Source organism: Zonotrichia albicollis, chromosome 2 (genome assembly GCF_047830755.1).
Source record: "Zonotrichia albicollis isolate bZonAlb1 chromosome 2, bZonAlb1.hap1, whole genome shotgun sequence".
Classification (NCBI taxonomy): Eukaryota; Metazoa; Chordata; class Aves; order Passeriformes; family Passerellidae; genus Zonotrichia; species Zonotrichia albicollis.
Window position 1 is genome coordinate 44,166,287 of NC_133820.1, and position 21,944 is coordinate 44,188,230.

The 21,944-nt window shown below is 40.6% G+C and overlaps 1 protein-coding gene across 20 annotated transcripts in view; it reads right to left on the reverse strand.

The window, feature by feature from the left end:
• The window catches only part of TENM4 (teneurin transmembrane protein 4), a 1,564,491-nt gene that overhangs the window by 116,232 nt on the left and 1,426,315 nt on the right, over window positions 1-21,944 (reverse strand). For 15 of the 20 annotated variants that reach the window (XM_074535017.1, XM_074535019.1, XM_074535018.1 and 12 more), the window contains 2 exons: window positions 9,947-10,132; window positions 3,531-3,557 (listed from right to left, as the gene is read on the reverse strand). In XM_074535017.1, the coding sequence (XP_074391118.1) occupies window positions 3,531-3,557; window positions 9,947-10,132 (213 nt within the window). The remainder of the gene's footprint in view (window positions 1-3,530; window positions 3,558-9,946; window positions 10,133-21,944) is intronic. The other 5 variants (XM_074535026.1, XM_074535024.1, XM_074535023.1 and 2 more) reach the window with 1 other exon arrangement.

Consider the following 21,944-nt stretch of genomic DNA (forward strand, 5'->3'; position numbering starts at 1 on the left):
CTTTCCCCCATGCTGGGGAATAAAGCAAAGAGATCATCTTGTTTCCGAATTGCTTCTGAATGTCACCACAGCAGGATGGCTTAATCCTCAGAGATTTACACCACCATAATCTTGCAGCTCTGATTTCTCTTGGCTAGAAGTCACCAAAGATCCATTATTCCTGTTTGTGGTGTTAACTGTACTTGGGTGACTAAGAGAATTAAATACATGAATAGGGCTTTTTCGGAAAAGGGGGAGGAAACCCTTTACGTGAGTTTCAAACTTAAACACATGTACGTAAGTGCTGATGAAAGATTCTGAAGGGCATTCACAAAGATGTTCAGTCTGCCATGCAAGTGAGAGAACAGACCAGGGAAGCAATATAAAAAGTGGGTTAATTTTGAAACAGAGAAGTACAGACCATTAGAGTCAAAGGAGACTGTCACCAGAAGTCATCCTGCAATTTTTAAGACTGTTGGTAAAATAATCTGTTCTTAATGGTCTGTACAGTTAAAGCCTTCTCTAATTAGTCCAACTATAAGCAACATTTACTGGTATTTTTCTTCAAGACAAACCTCACTGCCACTTGAAATAAGACTTAGAAGAAAAGGCTATTTATTATCTTTCCTTCACTGTCAGTATGAGAGCCCTGATGGAGGTTCTTATGAAGTCCCAGAGAGCAGCTGAGCGCTGGGACAAGTAGGACATGGCTGAATGCAACACGTGAAGATGCAAATGCCTGAAGCTTGAGAGAACAACAAACGCTATGAGACCTGCAGAAGTTTGCCTAAGACTAAAGGGGAGGAGCAAAGCATCAGCTCATCCCTGCAAACTATGAAAGCTTGTCCCAAAACCAACTCAACTCTGAAACTACCACTGTGATATTCTGTGGTGACTGGAATCCAGAAATCCTTAATCAGATGTGTCCTCTAATAGGAAGGTTAAGAAGTTACTGACCAGAGCTCCTACACTGGTAACTGTACAAATGAGGGAACTGGCTTTAGTCAGACCTTGGGTTCTTACTTGCTCTCACACTTCAGGAGCAGCCCTTGCAGCCACCCCTGAATTCTAATGTTGCTCAGCAACTTTAAAATTCAAACTAGCTGTTTATATATGCATCACTACAGTGTTAATGTGGTTAATGATTATTTTTGAAGAGTAAGAACTGATATTCAGTAATAGAAATTAATTAAACTGATGTACCATCAGATTCAGTAATATTCTGGATGGAGACACTCTCTCTAAAATCAGCATCTCTTTTAATTATTATTAAAATAATAGGCACCTCTTCTCATTTTAAGCACTACCAATGTTAATTAGGCCCTAGTTTAGAAGACTCTACTCTGAGTCTAGTTAGAGCTTTTTCGTTTAATTATGCTGATATTTGCTATTAAAAGTTGCCCTCCCATTTAGGAACAATTCTACATCTTCTCTGACTGACTGGTTTATCGTAAAGCTGTAGGAAAGATTCAGCAGTAAATCAGGCTCACCCTTTGACAACAGGATTACTGGGAAGGGATTTCAACCAGAAAGATGTTAATAATTAAGAAAGCCAAAAGGGCATGAGTAATTTAGTTTTGCAAAATGCACACCATGCAGTTAGCCAAGTAGAAAACCATGTACTTTTAATGTTTCAGCTATTGCTAATCTTTCCAAAAGCAGCCATGCATAGCAAGGGACGATCTTTTATTCTTAGTATGTTACTTAACCTGTTACCTACTGAAAGACTCATTAAATATAATGTGTCTTTATTATTGGGCATAAAGGTGAGTCAAAAAGCTACCTAGAGGAAAAATGACATCTACAAAAGACTTAGTTAAAAAAACTGGGCCACTGAATGGGCAAATCAGTACTGAAGGCTCCTTGCCAGGCTCTGCGGGTTGATTTTTCATCTCTTCTATGCCCTCAATGCTTATCTGCTACTTTTTGATGCAGCCTTCTCCAACACACATCGAGATGAAAAGGAGGAGTCCTGGGGTTTTGAAATGCAAAACACTGAGATGTGGAACATTAACAGCAGGTTCTGATCAGCTCCCTAGTGATGGCCCATATCTTCCTCTGAGGATGCCACCATGTTTACTTCATAAGGGCACAATAAGTGTCCCTCTTTCCCTGATCTAAGAAAGGGAATGTACTTTTTCCTCCCAATTTAAATAAAGTCAAACACGGGAGTTTTTTGGTGCTAAGCAATGAGAGAAAACTAACTACCACTGTACACACAACTGATCCATAAAGAGAGGTCCAAGGACAGCTACGAGTTGCTGCATTACACTGAAGATGGAAGTATTTAAACTATGGACATTTCCTCATTACTGGTATTTGTCTATTCAAACATTTTGCCTATTTCCAGTTGTTCCTGAATCTGCCTTTAAAAAAAGAGAAACACTGCATTGTAAATTCTCCTAGAGAAGTGAAGTCAGTAGGGCAACCATGTTTCTTGTCACACCACACAAGCCCTATATGGCAAGGACTTAATTTTAACTGCTCCTGGGGTCAATACTTGAGCATATCAGCTCTTCAGCCTCAGCCTCTCACAGCTGTTATTTTTGATTGCTCAAAACCTGAAAAGAAGGACAGTACTACAGAAAAAAAAATGATTTGTTCAACCTGATTTTTTGGTTTGCTTAACCAGCAAACATATGAAGCTAGCATTGTCTAAACCTTGTGTTGCTGTTAGTGTCAAATCAGCCATGTAGAAAAATATTTAAGTCCAACTCAATCATATTTATTGTCAGACTGTTGTATTTAACCATATGCATGCTATTTCAATATTTTTCAAAAGCTAAGTGCATTGTTGAACTGTCTGTTTCTATTAAAAAGTCCTAAAGCAATTTAGCTCATTGTTCTGATTAACAAATAACTGATTTTTTTAAAAAACAGCAGGTGATCACTGTTCTTGAACAGTTCAATTCCTTTTCTTCTTTTTTGAAGAAAGACCTGTGTCCTAGACTTGTGTTACACTTACAAACCGGAGCATAAGGTTGGATTTTGTTGCAGTGTACATTAATGCAGTATTCACTAATTTAAACAGATTTTGCAGATTTATGCAACCAGAGATTTTGGGATCATAACATTTCTGTATTATGAAAAAAGCCCTCAATATATAATTACTTAAAGCTCCCATGTAAGAGTTGGCAGTTGTGGATCAAAAACATGAAGACTCCACATAGAAAGTGCACTCACCTGTGTTACAAAATGGACCACAGACATTTAATTAAAACACATCACTGTACAGGGTTCCTGCTGTATTCACAGACACTTGTTTTCTCCTGACTTGCCTCACCTGAGTGGGAAGGGTGAGGATGAGAGATGATTTGGAGGGGAGGGCAGGGACAAGGGAATGGGTAGGAACACTGATACGATGTTAACACAGGGTCACAGCACTTACAGAGGTATTTCCTACATAAATGACTGGAAAGTTCACCCTTCCAGACATTAGGGACCACTTTGGAGACAATGAGGAAGAGATGCAACCTCAACACAGCATGTTCACAGTGCATTTTTTAAAAAGAAACACAAAGACAATAGGAAAAAAGGAAGGAAGAGCATACCTTTCACTACCTTATCCAGATAGTGAGCTTGGGAGATAAAAGACAGGACATTTAAGGTAGGATTGAATAAGTGCATTGCGGCTTACTACGAGACTGTGCAGGTGCTAGAAAGGCAAAGGAGAGTTCGCTGTGATATGAAAAGAAAAACCTTGATTATGAGGAGAGAAAAAAGGAAGAAGAGTGGAGCACAGTGCTCCTCAGTCAAATGGCTTGAAAAAGCTGTGTTAAGGCATTCAGTCATCTTTGCTCATTAAGATCAGGAAGAAAAACAGGAAAGTTCTATATATATATTTATGTGTTTATATATATATATATATATATAGGTATATGTGTATATATGTATATCAGGATATTGCAATGCTCTGATGATTTGCAAGTCTCTCTCCACTTTACTGACTGCATTGCATTTCATCAGGAAAGCAGAGACATTTGAAAGTCCTCCACCTTACCTGATTGTCTTATATTTTTCCACGCAAAAAAGCACAGTTCCGTGACCTTACCGGACTGGTACAGGCTTTTCCCTGGATCTTTTTAATGGTAATATACTGCATTTATGCAGCATTTTCTAGCCCTAGATCAAATTACTTTACAAATATTAAATTAACCTCCTGGAAAATATACGAGATAGGCAAGTATTAATATACTAATTTTAAGGAGGGCTAAAGAAAAAGTAAAAAAGAAAGTTATAGACGTCATGGGAGCAGTCATTTACCCAATTCCCATGGAACACTGATGTGGAAAATCACCTTCTTACTGATTTTCTGGTGTCGAGCAGAAGGCTGGTGGCAAAGACATCCTGCCTCAGAGAGCCCTGGTTCATGCCAGCAGGCGGCACTCTCTGTCCTAACACCCGCTGGTCTTTAATAACAAAAGATGCTCTGAGTCTTGCATTTCTCTATTTCAATATCTACTTAAACATTATTTCCCTTGTTCTCTTGCCTGCTCCCTGCAATCTCAGCCTCAGCTGTGTCCTGGTACTTTTTGAAGAAGTTTTTGTTTCAGGCTCGTTCAGGCAGATTATCTTCCGGGGAGGTCATGGCCCTTTCAGGAATTATTTTTCCATCCTGTGAATGTAATGGATCTGTACAGGAACCAAGTGGAGAGGGCTGGGAGAGCTCACCTAGTGCGGGGCAGTTATGAGGCTTGGCAAAAAGGTGAATTAATCACGTTGATGTGGGGGGAGCGATGCAGGAAGCACAGCATCACCATCTGCTTGGATGGTGGCTGAAGCCCAGGTATGTATGTCCTGAATTTTGACATCCCCAGCAGCCCAACCTTTTAGCTCACTGTGCAGCTGATGGCAGTGAAGTTAGTTGTCAATGCCAACCATGTGTCAGTTATGTATCAATGTTTTATTGTAATTTGAAAAACAATGGGGTTTCCTACAGGAGCAGCAGGAATCTTTCTTTTCTAAACCTATACAGGCTATACTTCTGCCACTAAAATATCATCTTACTCCCTACAGACACTCCTTTGGAAACCCTGTGGGCATGCGGGACATGCTGAGAAATTATGCAGGAGTTTAGAAGAAAAGCTACTTTTCTAAGGAGTCCTCTGCACTGAAAGGCACCACCACACTCAGCCCCATGTCACCGCCCTACTTCCTGGAAGCCACTTTAGAACTGCTAGGGAGGAGCTCCTGTGGCCATTTTTCAGTGTGAAAGCCCCCTTGTTTTACAGCCTGAGCTGACTTGACTTGGTTTGCTTTGTCTGAAACACAATGGGAATGATAACAAGTACTTCTCTTGGCTTGCAGAGAGGGAGGGAAAGAACAGAAGAGAAGTGAGAGATGCTGCAGGCAGGTCCTTGAGAAGGACTTGTTTCCCACTATGCTCTCCTTCTTCATTTCTCAAATATTCTTTTTCCCTTTATCTCCCCTATGAGGTGAAGTGGACAGAGCCTCAGGGAAATCATTGGAGTTAAACTGAGATCACACAAATGTGAAGGAGAGGAGAAAGTAAACATCCATTGCTGAATCAGGGACAGCATGTGAAGTTTATGCTGCAGGGTCAGGGAAAACACTGTCTTTGAAGTTAATCTGTGCTTAATATTTACTGGCAAATATGCTGCCAAACTATTTAAGGCCAGATTACCTTCAGATTGGTTCAAGATCATGTCAGAACAAAGCAGCAAGTGCGTATTTTCCACTGACTGCTATAACCATGGTCTTCTCTTGCCCAAAGGTACCCATCTCAACCAGGCAGGGAAGTGAGTGCCAGAGGGTAAAACACAGCTCAGCTTCTGCTGTGGATGCACTTGAGCACTGACTGTTGGGCAGTGGGTAGAATCATAGAATCATAGAGCTGGAAAAGACCTCTAAGATCATCAAGTGCAACCACTAAACTCTGTCCCTAAGCACCACATCTACGAGATGGCAAGAACCTTACCCAGACTCTGGGAGGCTTATTTTTGTCTTGGGCCATGCATGGACTGTGCTGCTTTATGGATTCAAAGGGCACAAGTGATGTGTTAGAAAGCTGGGGGAAAAGAGACCAGGATCCACCTGTAATGTGCCCTGTCTGGATTCCAGCTGCTCCAGCAGAAACGGCGAGGCACTGATTACAACCTAAACTATTCAGAACATGTGTGATTATTTATGCAAGAAGACTGATGAAAAGCAAACTTAAAGGGGTAGATTTCTCAAAAATCAGAGTTTTGCTATGTAAAACAAACCCCAGGCTGATGGCGCCATAAGCAGAAGCTGGTGTGGGACAGGCTGTCTGCCTGTCTGTCTGGGCATTGTTATTGCATCCATCACCTGTGCATGCCAGGACCAGATTTCCGAAAGGAGTTAAACATGTGGCTTTTGCAGAGATCAGTGGGGATTAGGCACTGAGGTGCTCTGAAATCCTGCTAGGTAGGCTGTGGAGTGTTTGGAGAGCTAGCTGCTGGTCCCTCAGGTCTCCAGAGACTTTGGAGTATTTAGCTGCAGCAACTGAACTTCCAGAGATGGCTTTGGTCTTGTGTCCAGGCTGTTCAAGGATAGTGAATATCCCAAATCCACCATGCAGGGAAGCCCCCTGTATAAATCATACAAGCTGGAGAGGGAGTTTTCACAAGGGCTTATAATCATAGGACAGGAGAGAACAGCCTTTAGCTGAAGGAGGACAGGTTTAGATTGGGTATTTGGAAGAAATTTTTTTACTTTTAAGGGTGGTGAGGCACTGGCACACGTTGCCCAGAGAAACTGTGGATGCCTCATCTCTGGAAGTTTTCAAGATAACATTGAATGGGGCTTGGAGCAATCTGGTCAAGCAAAAGGTTCCCTATCCATGTCAGCGGGATTGGAACTAGATGATCTTAAAGGTCCAAACAATTTTGTGATTCTATGACTCTTAAACCCAGGAAATTTTCTGTGCTGCTTTCTGTGAAGCAAACCCTTAGAGCAGCCTACTAGAGAGCTGAGCTGTAATTTGGTCTTTCAGAGCTCACAGTAAGAGGGTTTATTTCATCTTTAAACTCAATGCTCCTAAAACCCACTGTGCTTCCTGGATGTAGTTTGGGCCAGAACACAAGAAACTTGAATTCCTGCAAAGTCTGTAACTAGAGATGAATTAGGAACATGCTGGAGAACCCATCACGGGAGTCTGGCACTGATGCTGTTGTCACAGCGTGTTTTGTTCCTTCCAGAAAATGACTGAACCCTTCTGCTGGGTTTCAGGATTCCTGCAGTTAGATAATCAATTTTCTGCTCTACTCCCCTGCACTAAGTCTGCTGAATTGGGATGATGAATGCAAGCTTCGGCATCAATTTCCTAGTTGGGAATTAACTGGGGTTACTCTAATGAAATCTCTGAATGTGAGCAATCAAGATAGTACATTTAGTGACACAACTCTTTGTAGGAGCAAACAAAATTAATCCACTGGGATCAGAATACCTTAAACACCATAAGGAAGAGCCTCCTATGACCTACAAAACAAAAGGATGTCTTACTCTCACACATGCTCGACAGGAAATGGAAGAAGTGTCCCCTACTGGTACGGTCCGTTTCTACCGTGTTACCTGCACACACGGCAATACTGGTCAAGCATCACTTCAGCAATGGGGGTTTATGCTTGTCAGTGCTAAAGCAAACCGGGCCATGACACAGACATGTACGGAATTACTATCAACAGAACAATTTGCCATGCAGGGAAATTACACAAGGACAAGGGGAATGCTTTCCACGTACTTAATGTAATTCCAAGCCAACGTCCTTTCATTTGTGCCAACATAACTAGCTTATTACTCCTGCTAAAACCATTCAATTTTCCTGGGTATTCACAACTTTGCCAAATCTCCTTTGCATTCTACACATTTATCAGGGAAATATTCTGTAGGAAATAGTGTTTACAGCTTCAGAGGCAGGAGACTACGTACAAATTTGTTTTTAAATCACCATGCAAGGAGATGAGGAGAGGGGAAAGTGAAAAGAAACAGACTTGCTCCAGGATGTTATGTATCCAAGAATGATTCCTAAACCAAGGCAGACTGCAACAGGAAGGTAGCAGCACATAAAATGAGAGTGTGCACCAGTAAAATCTCAATGCTGACTGCATTGCAGTGCTGGCCTTCCCCATGATAACATTTATACTTAGAGTGAGGAATACTACAAATAAATTTAATTACCATGAAAGATAAAAGCTTGTTGTTCGAAAACAGTCCAGGCATATCAGCTGTGTGGAGAATTATCATATACTGAACTAATGGCATTTTGGTTTTACAGCAGAACTAATAAAATGGCACGAAGGGGATGAATCAGGCTTTTTTTTTTTTTTTTTCCTGCCTAAATAAGTTCCATATAAAACTGTTCCCTGGATTTGGGGCCTTTTGCTGAATTTTTTTTTTTTTTTTTTTTTTACTCTCATGAATCTGTGCTGCTTTCCAAATCAAACTGCTTGAATAAAAGGCTGTAAAATAATACTATGGAAACAGGATTTCAATTAACACATGACTGCTCTCTTTTCATTTTAAAGTCATTTAAGAAACGTGGGTTTTTCAGTCCTTTACTCAGGAAAATATATGAAAGCTGCTAGGGACATCAACAAGACAACAGAATGCAATGTCTAATGAGACAGAGGAAGTTTTAAAAGCAAGATATTTTTCATTAGGGGGATGCATGTTGAGACCTTAATGTGATAGGCTGACATTAGCATAAATAAATGATAAGTAGAATTGAGCCACAGATATGGTTTGTACCATTATCCTAATGCTGAAATTAAAATACTGAGATCAGGCTTCATTTCCTGTCTTTGCGTGTGCAAATGCACCTGGTGTTCAAGCAAGGGAATTGATGTCTCCTGTAACTAAGCTGCTAATCCACACAATAGCTATGCTGATATTTGCCCAGGTATTGCTAGTCATTAGTCTTGATGAAGTGTGATTTTTAGTTATCATAACATAATGTAAGTAACATAGAGGTAAATTTTCCTTGTCTTTAAAAGAGGCTGATTAAAATAAAATGACTGAAGGAGAATTTTCATTCCGGAACGATTCTTTTAAAGTCAACTGAATTTTTTCAGGTCCACACTGGCATCATTGGGAATAGAACTGGATTCACTAATTCAGTTTTCTATTAATATACAACAAAAGGTATCTGGAGAATTTAGGGCTACTGATTTAATAGCATGACTACGGAAGGGGAACTGAAGAGGCTAAATGCTTGACAATCAGAAAGAAGGAAGAAGGGAAAATGCATTAAGTAGTTAAGTGAGAGAAGGAAAAGGTGAAGCCAAGGCAGTTCATTAATGATGCTGCAAATTGCTTAATATGAGAACTGAAGCTCTTTGCATGATTTAGGCATATTGTTGGCTTCTTATTAATTATAACATCCATAATAAGAGACATGCCAGAGAGAGCTTATGAGTATTGCCAGTACATGAGGAATACAGAAGCAAAGTGAGAGGGAAGTGAAATGGTTAGAAAGGTAGCAGAACAGACAAGGGATAAGAAAGACAGAGATAAATACCAGCCAGAAATCATCTATCTGCAGTTTCCTCTTTTATATTGGCAAGCAAAGTGACAGTGCAAATAATGTAGCAAATAAAAGGAAAGAAAATTTAAAATCAGATGCATGTTTCTAAAAATGCTGTCACCATAGTACAGAGGAGTCTTGGAGGCCACAGAAAGACCTCTCAAGAGAGGTAAAATGGGTTGTTTCAAAAAAAGCTTCTAGCTGACATTTAAAGGGTTGTCAAACACCACATAGGTGTACTTCACATCTGATAATAAAAAATATATATAGCCATGTCACCAACAAATGAAAGGACATATTGTCTTGTTCCCACATGAAAATGTATGATGTCAGAATTTGAAATCCAAGAACAAAGGTGCTCATGCTACACTAGATCACACATATTCAATTAAGCATGCGCCTTTTCTCCTCCCTGATCATCAACAATTCTCTCAAAAGGAGTTGGGTTTTCTTTCTCCCTACCAATGGTGCAGTGCTCTCCGTTCCAGCCCGGGCTGCATTCACACTTGCCGTCCCGGCAGGTCCCGTGCTCGTTGCAGCGTGGGTGACATGCTCGCTGATCACATGCTGTGCCCATCCAGCCCTCCTCGCAGCGGCAGGTGCCTCCCACACAAACGCCATGTCCTCCGCAGTCCGCTGCACAAATCTCTGTGGGAGAGGAGACAACAGAGACGAGGGCATACGGGTGGAGAGAGAGAAGGGAGAGGGGGAAAATCCAGAGTGTTATTGTCAAGAAAAGCAGACACACTTCACTACCTCGCCTTACGGGGCAATGAAAGGAATTCCTAGAGCTCATAACGCTAATCCTTCCTGACAATACGAATCTAAGAAGTATATTACAAAAAAGAGATGGACATGGATTGCAAGGGTCTGCTGTGATTGATCTTCCTATTTGCTTTCTAATTCTCTTGCATTCCTTAAGCTTTTGTGATGCTCAAATCCAAAGGGGAAGGCTCTTCCAATAAGCAGAAAGGAAGTCACATTTAATTAAAATCTGGTTAAGTGTGGAAACAATGTGCTGATAAACTACTGATGCTAAAGTTTAGTGCTGGCAAAGCCTGCTTATGACTTCTTAAACCATGTTTTTGGGGATGGGATTCATTAAAATCCTTATTCTTTGTTGAAATTTAAGAAAGGATATTTCTATTTCTGCCAAATCTGCACATCCTCTATGTCCTTATTCTCCTACTATCCATTAAAACTCCCCTCTTAGACATTCAGAGGTACAACTGTATCTTTTGTGAGCCACATGTACTGGAGCTGATAGGATGGTGCTTTTTCCCAAGTCTTATCAGAGCTAATGGAAGCACAGTCACAGCTGGGTATTTTGGTACTTACCGCCAAAAAGCAAAGAGCTAAAGGACCTTGCCTTTTCAGGGATGATGGCCTTCCCAAACCTCCCTGAGCCCCAGCAGGCCTGAGGACATAGGCACAATATTTTTAATCAGCACTAGACTTTTGTCTAAAACCTGGCATAGCCTTGGCATGAATTTGGGAAACATGTTTTTATCTACATTTTATTTGTCTGGCAAAACAGAGAGAGACTTGGTGGAGAAGAGATGCCCATGCATCAGGTGTTAGAGCGCCTGTTACCACCACTACTACACAGGATTGATTTCAACGAAAAAACCAAAACCCAAATACTGATGCAGTGTAGCCCTGCAGATGAAATGAAATGAATCTATTTCTGCTCCAGACTCATTACTTGGCTGCTACTTTCCATCTTTCATAAGCCCTGACTATACTCTCCCTTCCTCAGCTGAAGGAGAAGCAATTCACAGTATTTCACCCTATGAGGTCTTCTCTCTGACTTCTGCCTGGCACTTCTAAATTCCCAAATGTTTTGACCTCAAGCCTTCGGCTTCACTGAGCCATTTTATAGATTTTACAGGGTAAGGACACAGTTCCTTTTGGGGACATGGAGAAGTGAACAGAAGAAATGCTGAGCAGGGCTGGGTTGGAACCACAGAAAGGGGTACCAGGGTACTCTGCAGTGTGCATTTTTTCTCTGTGTCACTGGCTGCATATAAAATATTCAAAACTACTCAGCCTGCATTAACATCACACCTGACTGAAATTCAGACGTACTTAAGTTGCTTTTAGCCTTTTGCTAATGAATACCCCATTTACAGGACACACGGGCTATTCAACAACTTTTGATGTCCTCCTGATATAGGGCTGGAACACCCACTTCAGCTCCAGGAGGAAAGCTCCTTGCAGCTCCACCACAGCAAACAGCTGTGAGGTCTTCAGCCCCTTATGATGAAAAGGATCAGAGAGTTCTTTGTAGAATGGTAATTTATGATAGGAACAACAGTAATGCCTTGCATGTCTAGAAAACACCTAATTTTTAAATGCGACATGAGAACAATATCTAGCTCTTGCTTCCCAAAAAGCTCAGGGTGGTGGAACAGTTTCCAGTAAAACTCCTTTTACAGCAGCATTGTGGATGTCTCCAAACCTCCTCAAACGTTTAGTCTTATATGCTTAAGTCTGCTACTGAAAGAACTCTGGAGTTCAAATGGTCTAAAGACAGTCAGGAACTTGTCTGTATCATTTAGAATAAAACTTGCAAAAGTATTTGGGTATCTTGGCTACTTAAACAGAGCATGTGCACACACCACTTGCTGTTGAGATGTAACAGAATCTTATGTAGGATTTATTGGAAGCTAATAGAAATTGCACTATCAAACAATAAAGGCATGGCTGAGGAAGGGCTAGAGCTGCTGCCAGAAGTTTTTACTTTGCATCTGGCATTGAGAGACAGATTTTCACAGCTCCTAGCTGCGAGGGAGGTAATATCATACTACAGTACCCAATAAGACAGAAGGCATGGGCAATTATTGAAACCCATCCTTGCTGAAGGGCTGGAGTCCAGATACGTGTTTTCTACTTTTTTCCCCAACTGCCAGACAGCACTGCAATGGAGTGTGGGCTGGGCAGGGTGGTGATGAAAACACATGACCTGCAAGTTGGTTAATATAGTAGTAAAGATGTACTAAAAAAAAAAAAAGTAAATTTAGTTCTCCTTGGCTGATCTGATAAACAAAGTCTAGGGGAGGATAAAGGAAACAGCAGATTGAAAATCAAAAGCTAGATTTAAGCTGCTAAAATTTCAGCAAGCTGACAAGAAATACATTGAGAAAATACAAGGTCTGAGAGTACTGGTATTTAAGCCCAAACTCTAAAAATTATTATTGTAGCCTCTGGTGCTTTCCAGCACACTTTTACCATAGGGCTACTCTAGTTAGACTACAATCCCTTCTCTGGTTATTAGTTCACATTCTTTATATATAAGCGTTGAGCTTGGATCTCAAAATATCAAATAAGAAGTAATTTTTCTTGCTCCCAGTTTACCAAGCAATCCAGAGGATGCCAGCTTGGCCACTTCACACCTTCATTATATCCTATTCTTCCTCTTTGTAAAAAATTCTTCCTTATATCTAGTCTAAATCTACCCTCTTTTAGTTTAAAACAATTATGCCTCTTCTTATCACTATAGGCACTATTAAAATGTCTGTCTCTATCATTCTTATAAGCCCCTTTTAAGTAGTGAAAAGCCACAATAAAGTCTCCCCAGAGCCTTCTGTCCCCCAAGCTGAATAACCCCAACTATCTCAGTCTGTCCCCATAGCAGAGGTTCCTCAGGCCTCTCATTATCTTTGGCTTCCTCTAGACTTGCTCAAACAGGTCCATATCCTTCTTGTGTTGGAGACCCCCACAGCTGGGTGGGTCCCAGAGCTGGATGCAGCACTCCAGGTGGGGTCTCACAGGAGTGGAGGGGCAGAATCCCCTTCCTCACTCTGCTGGCCATGGCTTTGGATTCAGCCCAGGGCACTACTAGCTTTCCTGGGCTGTGAGAGCACATGACCAGGTCATGTCCAGCTTTTCGTCCATCCCAAAGTCCTTGTCCTCAGGCTGCTCTCAATCCCTCACCCCCAAGCCTGTATGGATACCAAGGGTTCCCCTGACTCAGGTGCAGCACCTTTCAGATAAAGTAACCAAGGCATAAGGAAGGAAAGTGATGGATCCACAGGAAAATGTGAACTCTGAGACAGGCTCATGAACACTTTGATGTCCCAATATGCAGTCTTGTGTCCTACAGCTAAGATGGAAATGTCAGATGTCTACAGATTGGTGGTGGAGGAAAAAAACCCACAGATAATGGGAATAGTGACAGTCAGAAGCCTTCCTGGAGTTATTTAAAGGTGTCAAACTAGGATAATGGAGTTCATTGAAAAACGGTGAAGAGAGAAAAAAATGTTCTGAAAAGCAGAGTCTCTGTGCAGTCATTCCTATGAAAAAGGATGGAAAACCCCCTGGGACATTTACATCTTGACTGAAATATTTCTCAGAAAACATGCTGCCAAGGAACAGTCTTGCACACGTGGGCCAGGGATATGCACTGCATGGTATAAACAAACACATCTTAGGCTAACCCAGAAAGGGAATGCTGAGAACATTTTGGGTTTCATCTCCCACCCAGCTGAGACCCCAGCCAAACCACCACCCATGCACACAGAAGTGTGCAGGTTCCAGGCAATGAATGTGTAATTCATATATATTGGATATATGAGGTGGTTTGGACTCCCAGGCCCCAAGGGCTGTAATATAGACTCTCAGCTGTGAAAAACACTTGTGAAACAAACTACTTAGGACAGTCTCCCTAAAATGTAGTTTAATTACTTCTGACAGGGAACCAGGAGTCAGGAACTCTCAAAACTAAATCTTCCACTTAGTGGCAGTTTAAAGATAGATGGGTATCCTACAATTTAAACAGCTTTACAACACACAACATGCTACATGCCCTGGACCTTTACAACACAGTCCTCTTAAATGCTCACAGGTTTCTAATGAGTGATTAAATAGTCAGAATAGCTTTTACTTTTCTTGTGGCACGCTAAGAAATTATCAAAACGGATTTCATATTAAGCTTCCACTTAAATACATGTCTTTTTGGACAGAAAAAGACACCTAAGGCTGTTTTACAAAAAAGGGCAGGTGAATAGTTTCTTTGTCGTTCAGTCCCAGGGACAGAATTTGTCACCTCTGTTGTTATTACAAACTGCATTTTTTGGTACATTTCCCAATTCTGTTGTTAAAATTAGAGGACATGATTAGCTACCATCTGAGCTGCATGAACAAATGAGAAGGAAAGCTTTTAATTCTCCTGTTACAGTATTCTCAGACTGGCCAGCTGCACTATATTGCTCCTGCCTATTTAAGCTTAGTTAGAACACTCTGCCTGCACATAAAAGACCTGACTGTTGAATATTTTCACACCAGCTGTTCCCAAAAGGTGACTAAATATTTCCTTTCATCTTTAATCTCATTCAGTGTTTGTATGAACAGCTTAGCCACTCCTTATCCTTTCCTAGAGGTGCACTGTTTTACCTCATTTCACAGTGTTGCTCTCAAAGCTGTTTGTAGTTCCTTGAAGAGAGGGAATCCTCTGAGTCAACCTGGTGCCCAATTCTAAGAGCAAATATGAGGCTTAATGTCCTCAAAAAGTACAATCAAGCCAAGTACCTCTGTGAGAAACACCTGAACTTTGAGTATTACCCTATATTTGGCTCCTTTATGTACTTACCAGAGGGAACTGATGGATAGGAACTGATTAATAGATGCAAATTTTTTTTAAGGAATCAAGTTCCTTAAACAACATTCCCATGGGGAGTTTTGTCATGTTATTGTCTTGGAGTGGTGTCTTATATTGCCTGAATCTCACCTCACGTTATGTCAGTCTTACCTGAAGAATTGAATTGAGCCTAAATGCCCTCTGTGGGTAAAGAAGGGAAGAGAGATAGTTCCAGAGGATGACTCACTTGAAACCTCTTTAATGGAGAATTTCTGGAGAAGACAGCACTCAAGGCATAGTTGAGCTTGGGGTGGTTCACCCAGAGGTCTCAGGTTATCAGAAATATTATTCTTTGGAAAGGATAATGCCATTCCAATACGACTCTGCTTATTTTTCATGCAAATAATCAAAGAAAGAAATGTCTCCTCTTCCATTCCAGGACCTGCTGTGTTTCATCACTGCTCATCCCCATCAGTAACCAGCCCATTACTGGGGCTCAGAGCAACCTGGTCTAGTGGAAGGTGCCTCTGCCCAAGGACAGGGGGTGGGAACTAGCTGACCTTTAAAGACCCTTCCAAGCCAAACCATTTTGTGACTCAACTGCCTGCTGGTTAGTCTTTAGACAAATGGTTTTCCTTTTTTTTTTTTTTTTCCCCTCATTATCTCCTCATGACTGGTGGAGGGACTTCCCTCTGGTCTGTTAAAACTGCCTCAGAATTCTTCAAGGCTCTCTTAAAAATCCCAATCCATCTTGAATCCTACCCAAAATCTTGACAGTGGCTGCTGACGTGCCTTAACTTCTCCACAATGTGTTGAGGAAAACTGTAATGTAATTTTAGTCTGTCTCCATCAGACATGTCTCTCTCTGTTGTTGTTCACTTAAAGTTTAAGAATCTCAACTATCTGAGGCTAAGATTATCCTTTATGTTCTGCATTTGCACTGTGCCAGGTATAATGAGGTCACAGTCCATTAACAGCACTTCAGAAGTTAGAATACTAAAGCAATTACTCCTACAAATAAAAAACTTGTACCTGTTTCTCTTTTTCTTTTCATATCCTGCTAAAAACTGGCATAAATCTGTCCCCGTAAGAACAAAAAGTCTGCTGTGTTGTCTTTGATATTTCAGAAGAAAGTGGGAAAAGAAACCCATCAAACACTAACCCGACAATGCAGTGCTTTGCTCAGGCCCTTTTTAATTGGTGGAACAGACACAGGAGCCTCCAACACAGGAAATGGCATCATTCAGAATTTCACATTATTTTCACATTACATTGAAGACTGGAGTTGGAAAAGGGATAATGATGTTAATTTGTGCTTCATTTCTAGCAAATCCATTTTTACATGTTTACCCCGATCCCCCCACATATCCTCAAACTGGCTTGACAACAGTTTAAAGCTTTCCAGCTTAGAGAAGAGCAATGCAGATGAAAATTTTTCTTTAGCATACATGTGATGCAGAATCAGAGATTTAGCTGGTTCTGACCTGTCTGCTAAATCCTTTAATAAATATGGATTTAGTGCTAAAATGTAAGATCAGGTGAAATTGCTCAGAACTTCATGAAAACTGGGTCAGTTCCACTGACCTTCAATATATTAATAGAAAATTTAATAATTAAAATCTGCCATAACTAGGATTTTCTCATTTCAAGTTGGCTCATTTGAGGTAATTTCCAACCTCAGACAGATTTTTTTTTTTTTCCGGAAAAGCACAGGAGAGAGGCTCTGCACGGAGCTAAAAAGCCGAGTTTGGTGAGGAGCTAAGCCTTGTTTTCACAACCTGCTTTAGAAGGCAATTTATGGGGAATATCTGGGAAAAGCAAGAAATATATAGATGAAAAAACCAGAAGGTGTGTGATCAGCATGATTTAGATAGCAGTGAAGTGCTAAAGACATTCTTCATAACAAAACACAGTTTGCAGTGTTATGAAACTCTCATTCCTGTGATTCGATAACTGTAGTGACATGAACTCCTGTGCTGTTACTGAAGAAGACATAAAGCACATTAGCTTTTAAAACCATCCTTTTTACAAATGTATAAGGAAAGGATCAAACTAAGGAGCAAGAAAAAACCTGAAAGAAGAGGTGTGGATTTTCTGTCACTGCCAGTAACTGATCTGTACCATGAAATCCTCTGAAAACCATCCTGGTTTAGTAGCAAACAGGGAATGATTGTGTAAGTTCTGCCCATGTCATTAATTGAGGGATGTATTTTTCCTTCAGAGATATGTCCTGAAAGCAATGTCTGCATAATTTATTGCCTTTAAACAAATAAGCTGTTTATCAATTTTTAAAGCATACATCAAATATGTAAATATTACTAATGTAGAAATAATAATAATTATTTATATCTATAAATATAAAACCTGTCCTTTTAGGAGTGCAATTAAACTTTTGGTACTTTGATGACTCTCCACTCCCCTCAAGGGCCTCAATGTGTTTTACACAGCTCAGTAAACTGAATGTAACTAAAAGGTAACAGCTATTTATTTTCTTTCCATGCATGAGGAAATCATGATTAAAGGATGCTCTCTAGAGACTGAAAATGAATCCATCAGCTTTGCTATCACCCCTCATCAGGAAGAACACTGACCTTCAGCAATGGCTTTGAAATGCAACTTGGACACCTGAATTTTCACCTCCTGAACACAAAGCCCTGAGGAACATCCTAGAATGCCTGCACTGGGGAATGCATATCCTGCATTACAGAGTGACCCTAACCAGGACACCTGAGTTGGCGTGAATGCTGATTCTTGCCAGCTCTGCAGGAGGACTGAGTACAGGTCTCCAATACATGTGCAGGTGGGACAACTGCAGCTCTGCACTTGTAGGAAAGACTGGGTATGACAATGGAGGTATAAAACACAGAACAGAAGAGGAGAGAGATTTTTCACTCAAAGTGGTTGAGCTGTATCTAGGAGAAGGGTGGTGAAAATCCCTAATAAAAAATAGGATCCATCTCTGGCCCTGGCCCTCAACTAGACACAGAAGTTTAACCCCACTTCAGTTTTTTCCCCCAGTTTTCTCCTGGTATTTAATTATTTGCTGGCATCAACAGCTTTGTGTTTAAATTAAAGGGTTCTGCAAAACTCCTTCTAGGTCTCATTTCTCTCTGGTGATCCAAATCAGGAACCAGGGTGCCTCTGACATGCTTCACTTGGAGATGAATACACAGTCCACAGAGTAGCTCTTCACCTGGTGCTGAGCAGATCCAGGAGATGCACCTATAACTCCCCTGGAACCCACTCTCCATCTCCAAAATGAGTAATGAAGGGGTTTGGTATAGTAATATACTTAAACTGATGTATGTGTATCCTCCAAGACTGAGCCTCTAACTCTAACCATACAGGATTGAGCACAATGGGATTCTTGGGAATTCTTGCCAGAAACAGTAACAGTAAGAACAGGAGCACAACAGACACAATTAGCTGCACAATGTACACTGGTACAGCTGGGATGTCTTTTAATAAAAGACACACTCACTTCGAAATGCAATTTCAGCTTGCTTCATATTTGCATAAAGGTCTTCCTGTCTGGAAAGTTGTAATTCTGAGTGATGAAATTCCATTAAATTACTGTGGTGCTTTTTATCAGGTTCTACTTCCTTCAGTATTTATACTCCATTTTCATCCTTCCCTTAGATGGTAAGGACTGACCATCACTTTCTGCCTAAAGTATCTCCTCTATGGCTGTGATTTACTTTCATACTAGTGTCAACCTTTCATTTATTTATTATTATGAACTCTACTTTAAACTGTCTCTTGTTGTTGAACAGCAGGACATGAAATGCCAGGTATTGTCAGGCTTCAGTGTTGGAGCCAAGATTTGTTGAATAAAAATAAATATCCCAAAGTGCAGGATTGTATTTTTCTCTTTGATGCTTAATTGAATCTCTATGCTTTCTGGGATGCGTTAAAGCTTCCCAGAAAAGAAACAATTTCTAATATATTAAATGAAGATCCTAAGAAGGATTCTTCTCTGGGCTAATTTTAATTTCCTCTCTGTCCACAAGGAAGAGATAATTTGACAGCAGAAACGTGTTTTGCTCATGCTTAAAAAGAACTGATTTCTTTTCCAATTCTGTACATTTTGGTTCTTCTAAAATAACTTAAACAGATCAGTCACCAGTGTATGTTGAAGTGATCACAAGCTAGATTTTCTTGGGATTCCCTTACTCAGAGCTCAGTCCCAATATGGATTCCTTTTTCTTCAGACAACACTTTTCCAAAGAACTTAAAAATTTTATTGTTATTCATCTTCTTCAAAAGGAGACACAGAACATGTATGAAACATGCAGAGCTGACATATCCAGAAGTTAGATGTCTGTCTATCCACACAAATCAGACGCAGCAGTAGCTGTTCCAGAAGGTCTCTGTTTGCTAAGCTGTCCATATGCCTCAACACTGATCTGAAAGGATCACCTTTACTGAAAAGCAGCAGAGCTCTCTCCAAAGAGCTTTCTAACTTTCGTCTGTCAACATCATTAGAAAGTGCTCACTAGTGCAAATTGTGATGATAGTTTTTAGAGTACGAACACCTTGTAATTTGGAAGGGGGAAGAGAGAATATACTAATTTCAGTGCATCCACTTCAGACAGCATATTAAATCATGGATTTCTGGCCTTTAGTAGATACCAATCCACTACACCACAGTTATTGGTCTTATATTGTCTTTTTGTTATGTTATTCTGTTTTACTGACTCACAGACTCTTCTCCTTGTTACCTAATCTTGGACATTCTAACTGAGAATGATACATAGAATCATTTGGGTTGGAAGGGACATTAAAGACCAGCTCCTACTTCCCCTCCACCCTTGCCAAAGGGAGGGACACCTTCCAACAGAACAAGCTGTGCAAAGATCCATCCAACCTGGCCTTCAACACCTTCAGGGATGAGGCACCCACAGCTTCTCTGGGCAACCTAGTTCGGTGTCTCAAATATGATTTGATGAAGCTGAAAACATCCAATAAACTTTTGCAGGAACTCTGATCGTGATGAGCTCCAGCTGCCTTGGAGTGTAAGGTGACAGTCACAGGAGGTATCTACCAACAACAGCATGGAATTGACTGAGCAGCATGGAATTGACTGAATGCCAGTGGAGAAGCCATGACATGGAACCTACAACCATCCTTGCTGAGCCATGAGTGGCTTTATCCAGCATAATCAAGGTAGATCATGGCAGAGACTGACTCTGCACAAGTATCACCCTGCTGATATTGCAGCAGCATCCTGGTTAAAAGAAGGAATAGTCAGCAGCAGAGGTCTAGATTCAAAAATTAAGAGGCTCCTCCTTTCAAAGGAGAAGAGGCCAAAATTTGGTCATCTGAGACTTAGTGATACAAATGATAAGTTCTCAATAATACAAGCAAACATGTTAATTGCTCAGTCATCCTCAAAACACGATATTTTAACAGTACTCTGCTTTAAACATGTAATTTAATATCTTGTGGTGTTGTGAAATTTTTCAAACTAGTCACATTAACATGAGCCCCACTGACTCCAGTACAACATTGCTGTTTTCAGGCAGAAAAGACTGCAACACAAAGCATAATTGATCCAAACAAAAAGAACTTTTGAGCTCATGGTGTGACTGCGGAGGTCACATTTGGAGATAGGGAAATATGTTGAACTGAAACTGGCATGCTGAGAATTAGCCCTAATTATTGTAGGAAACAAACAGGGGATGGAATAGTCTTCCCACTGCCCTTTGTAGGGGTAAATAAATTTTCACTGATTACTGCTGATGCAAGAGAGAAGCTTTGCTCATCACAGAATGCCTAAGGTCAATGAGAACCAGGGACTGCTTGTTACATGACTGGACACACACTATTCTCAGCCTGAGACATGACTTAATCAGAGCAAATGCTTCGTGATCTAATGGTCACAGACAGACTGATGATATCATTGCTTCCACTGGTTTTGGCCAAGTCTGAAATGACAGCTAGAACACAGGTTTTCAGTTCCTTCAATCTTCCCTTTGTCATTGTGTCTGATCAAGACTGCATGGACTGCTGCTGAGAAGGGGTTAAAAGTAAAATCCTAAATACATCCCAGAGCTGACAGAAGTTTGATGCATCTCTGATTGGCTAGGAAAATGTCCTAAAACAATTTCTCAGCTATCAGACTTAAAGTAGGAATTCATATTTGAAAGGTAAGTTGTATTTTCTATCTTAGTGGGAGTTCTCTCCCTCCCTTTATTATGTCCCTTTCATCTGCTGAGCACAAAGATACTTGGACTTCTGAAGAACTGGACTCGCCACAAAAATAACTGCAGCCCATTTCAACTATTATCTTTTTTCTACCACATCAGGGTCTCCTTACACACATTTTTAATAAACAAAAGGAAAGGGAGTAAAAGGATATTCAAATGAAAGCCTCCCTGAATGCTTTTATTTCAAAGGTTTGGGCAGATCTTAGTTTTTTATTGCATTTTTAATAAAAAGCTTAGAAGCCTTTAAAGCCTAAGTTCCTCTTGGCAATGGGTAGGCTAAAATCTGTACTCACAAACTCAACTACATGAAAAAATCCATGTTTTTAACAATGATAGTTCTTATTAACACTGTTGATTCTCTGGATTCACTAATTTCTTCACAATCCTCAAAGCAGGTACGTGCCAAGCAGAACCTGTGAGAACCTTGTTTGTGCACTGGGCTACACATATTTTTCCCTTTGAGAGAAAAGGTAGTTCTCTCCATAAAAACTGGAGAAGATCACAAGTTCAGAAATCAGCATGTTAGGCTTCTGCAAGGCAGAGGATGAAATTCCTGCTGGTACAAAACATTTTCTGGCTTTCAATGACCATTAAAGGACCAAAGCAAGGCTTTCAGGGATGAGTCTGCAATTTAGGTATCGAGCCAGAAGAGATTGTGACGGTATCTTCTGAA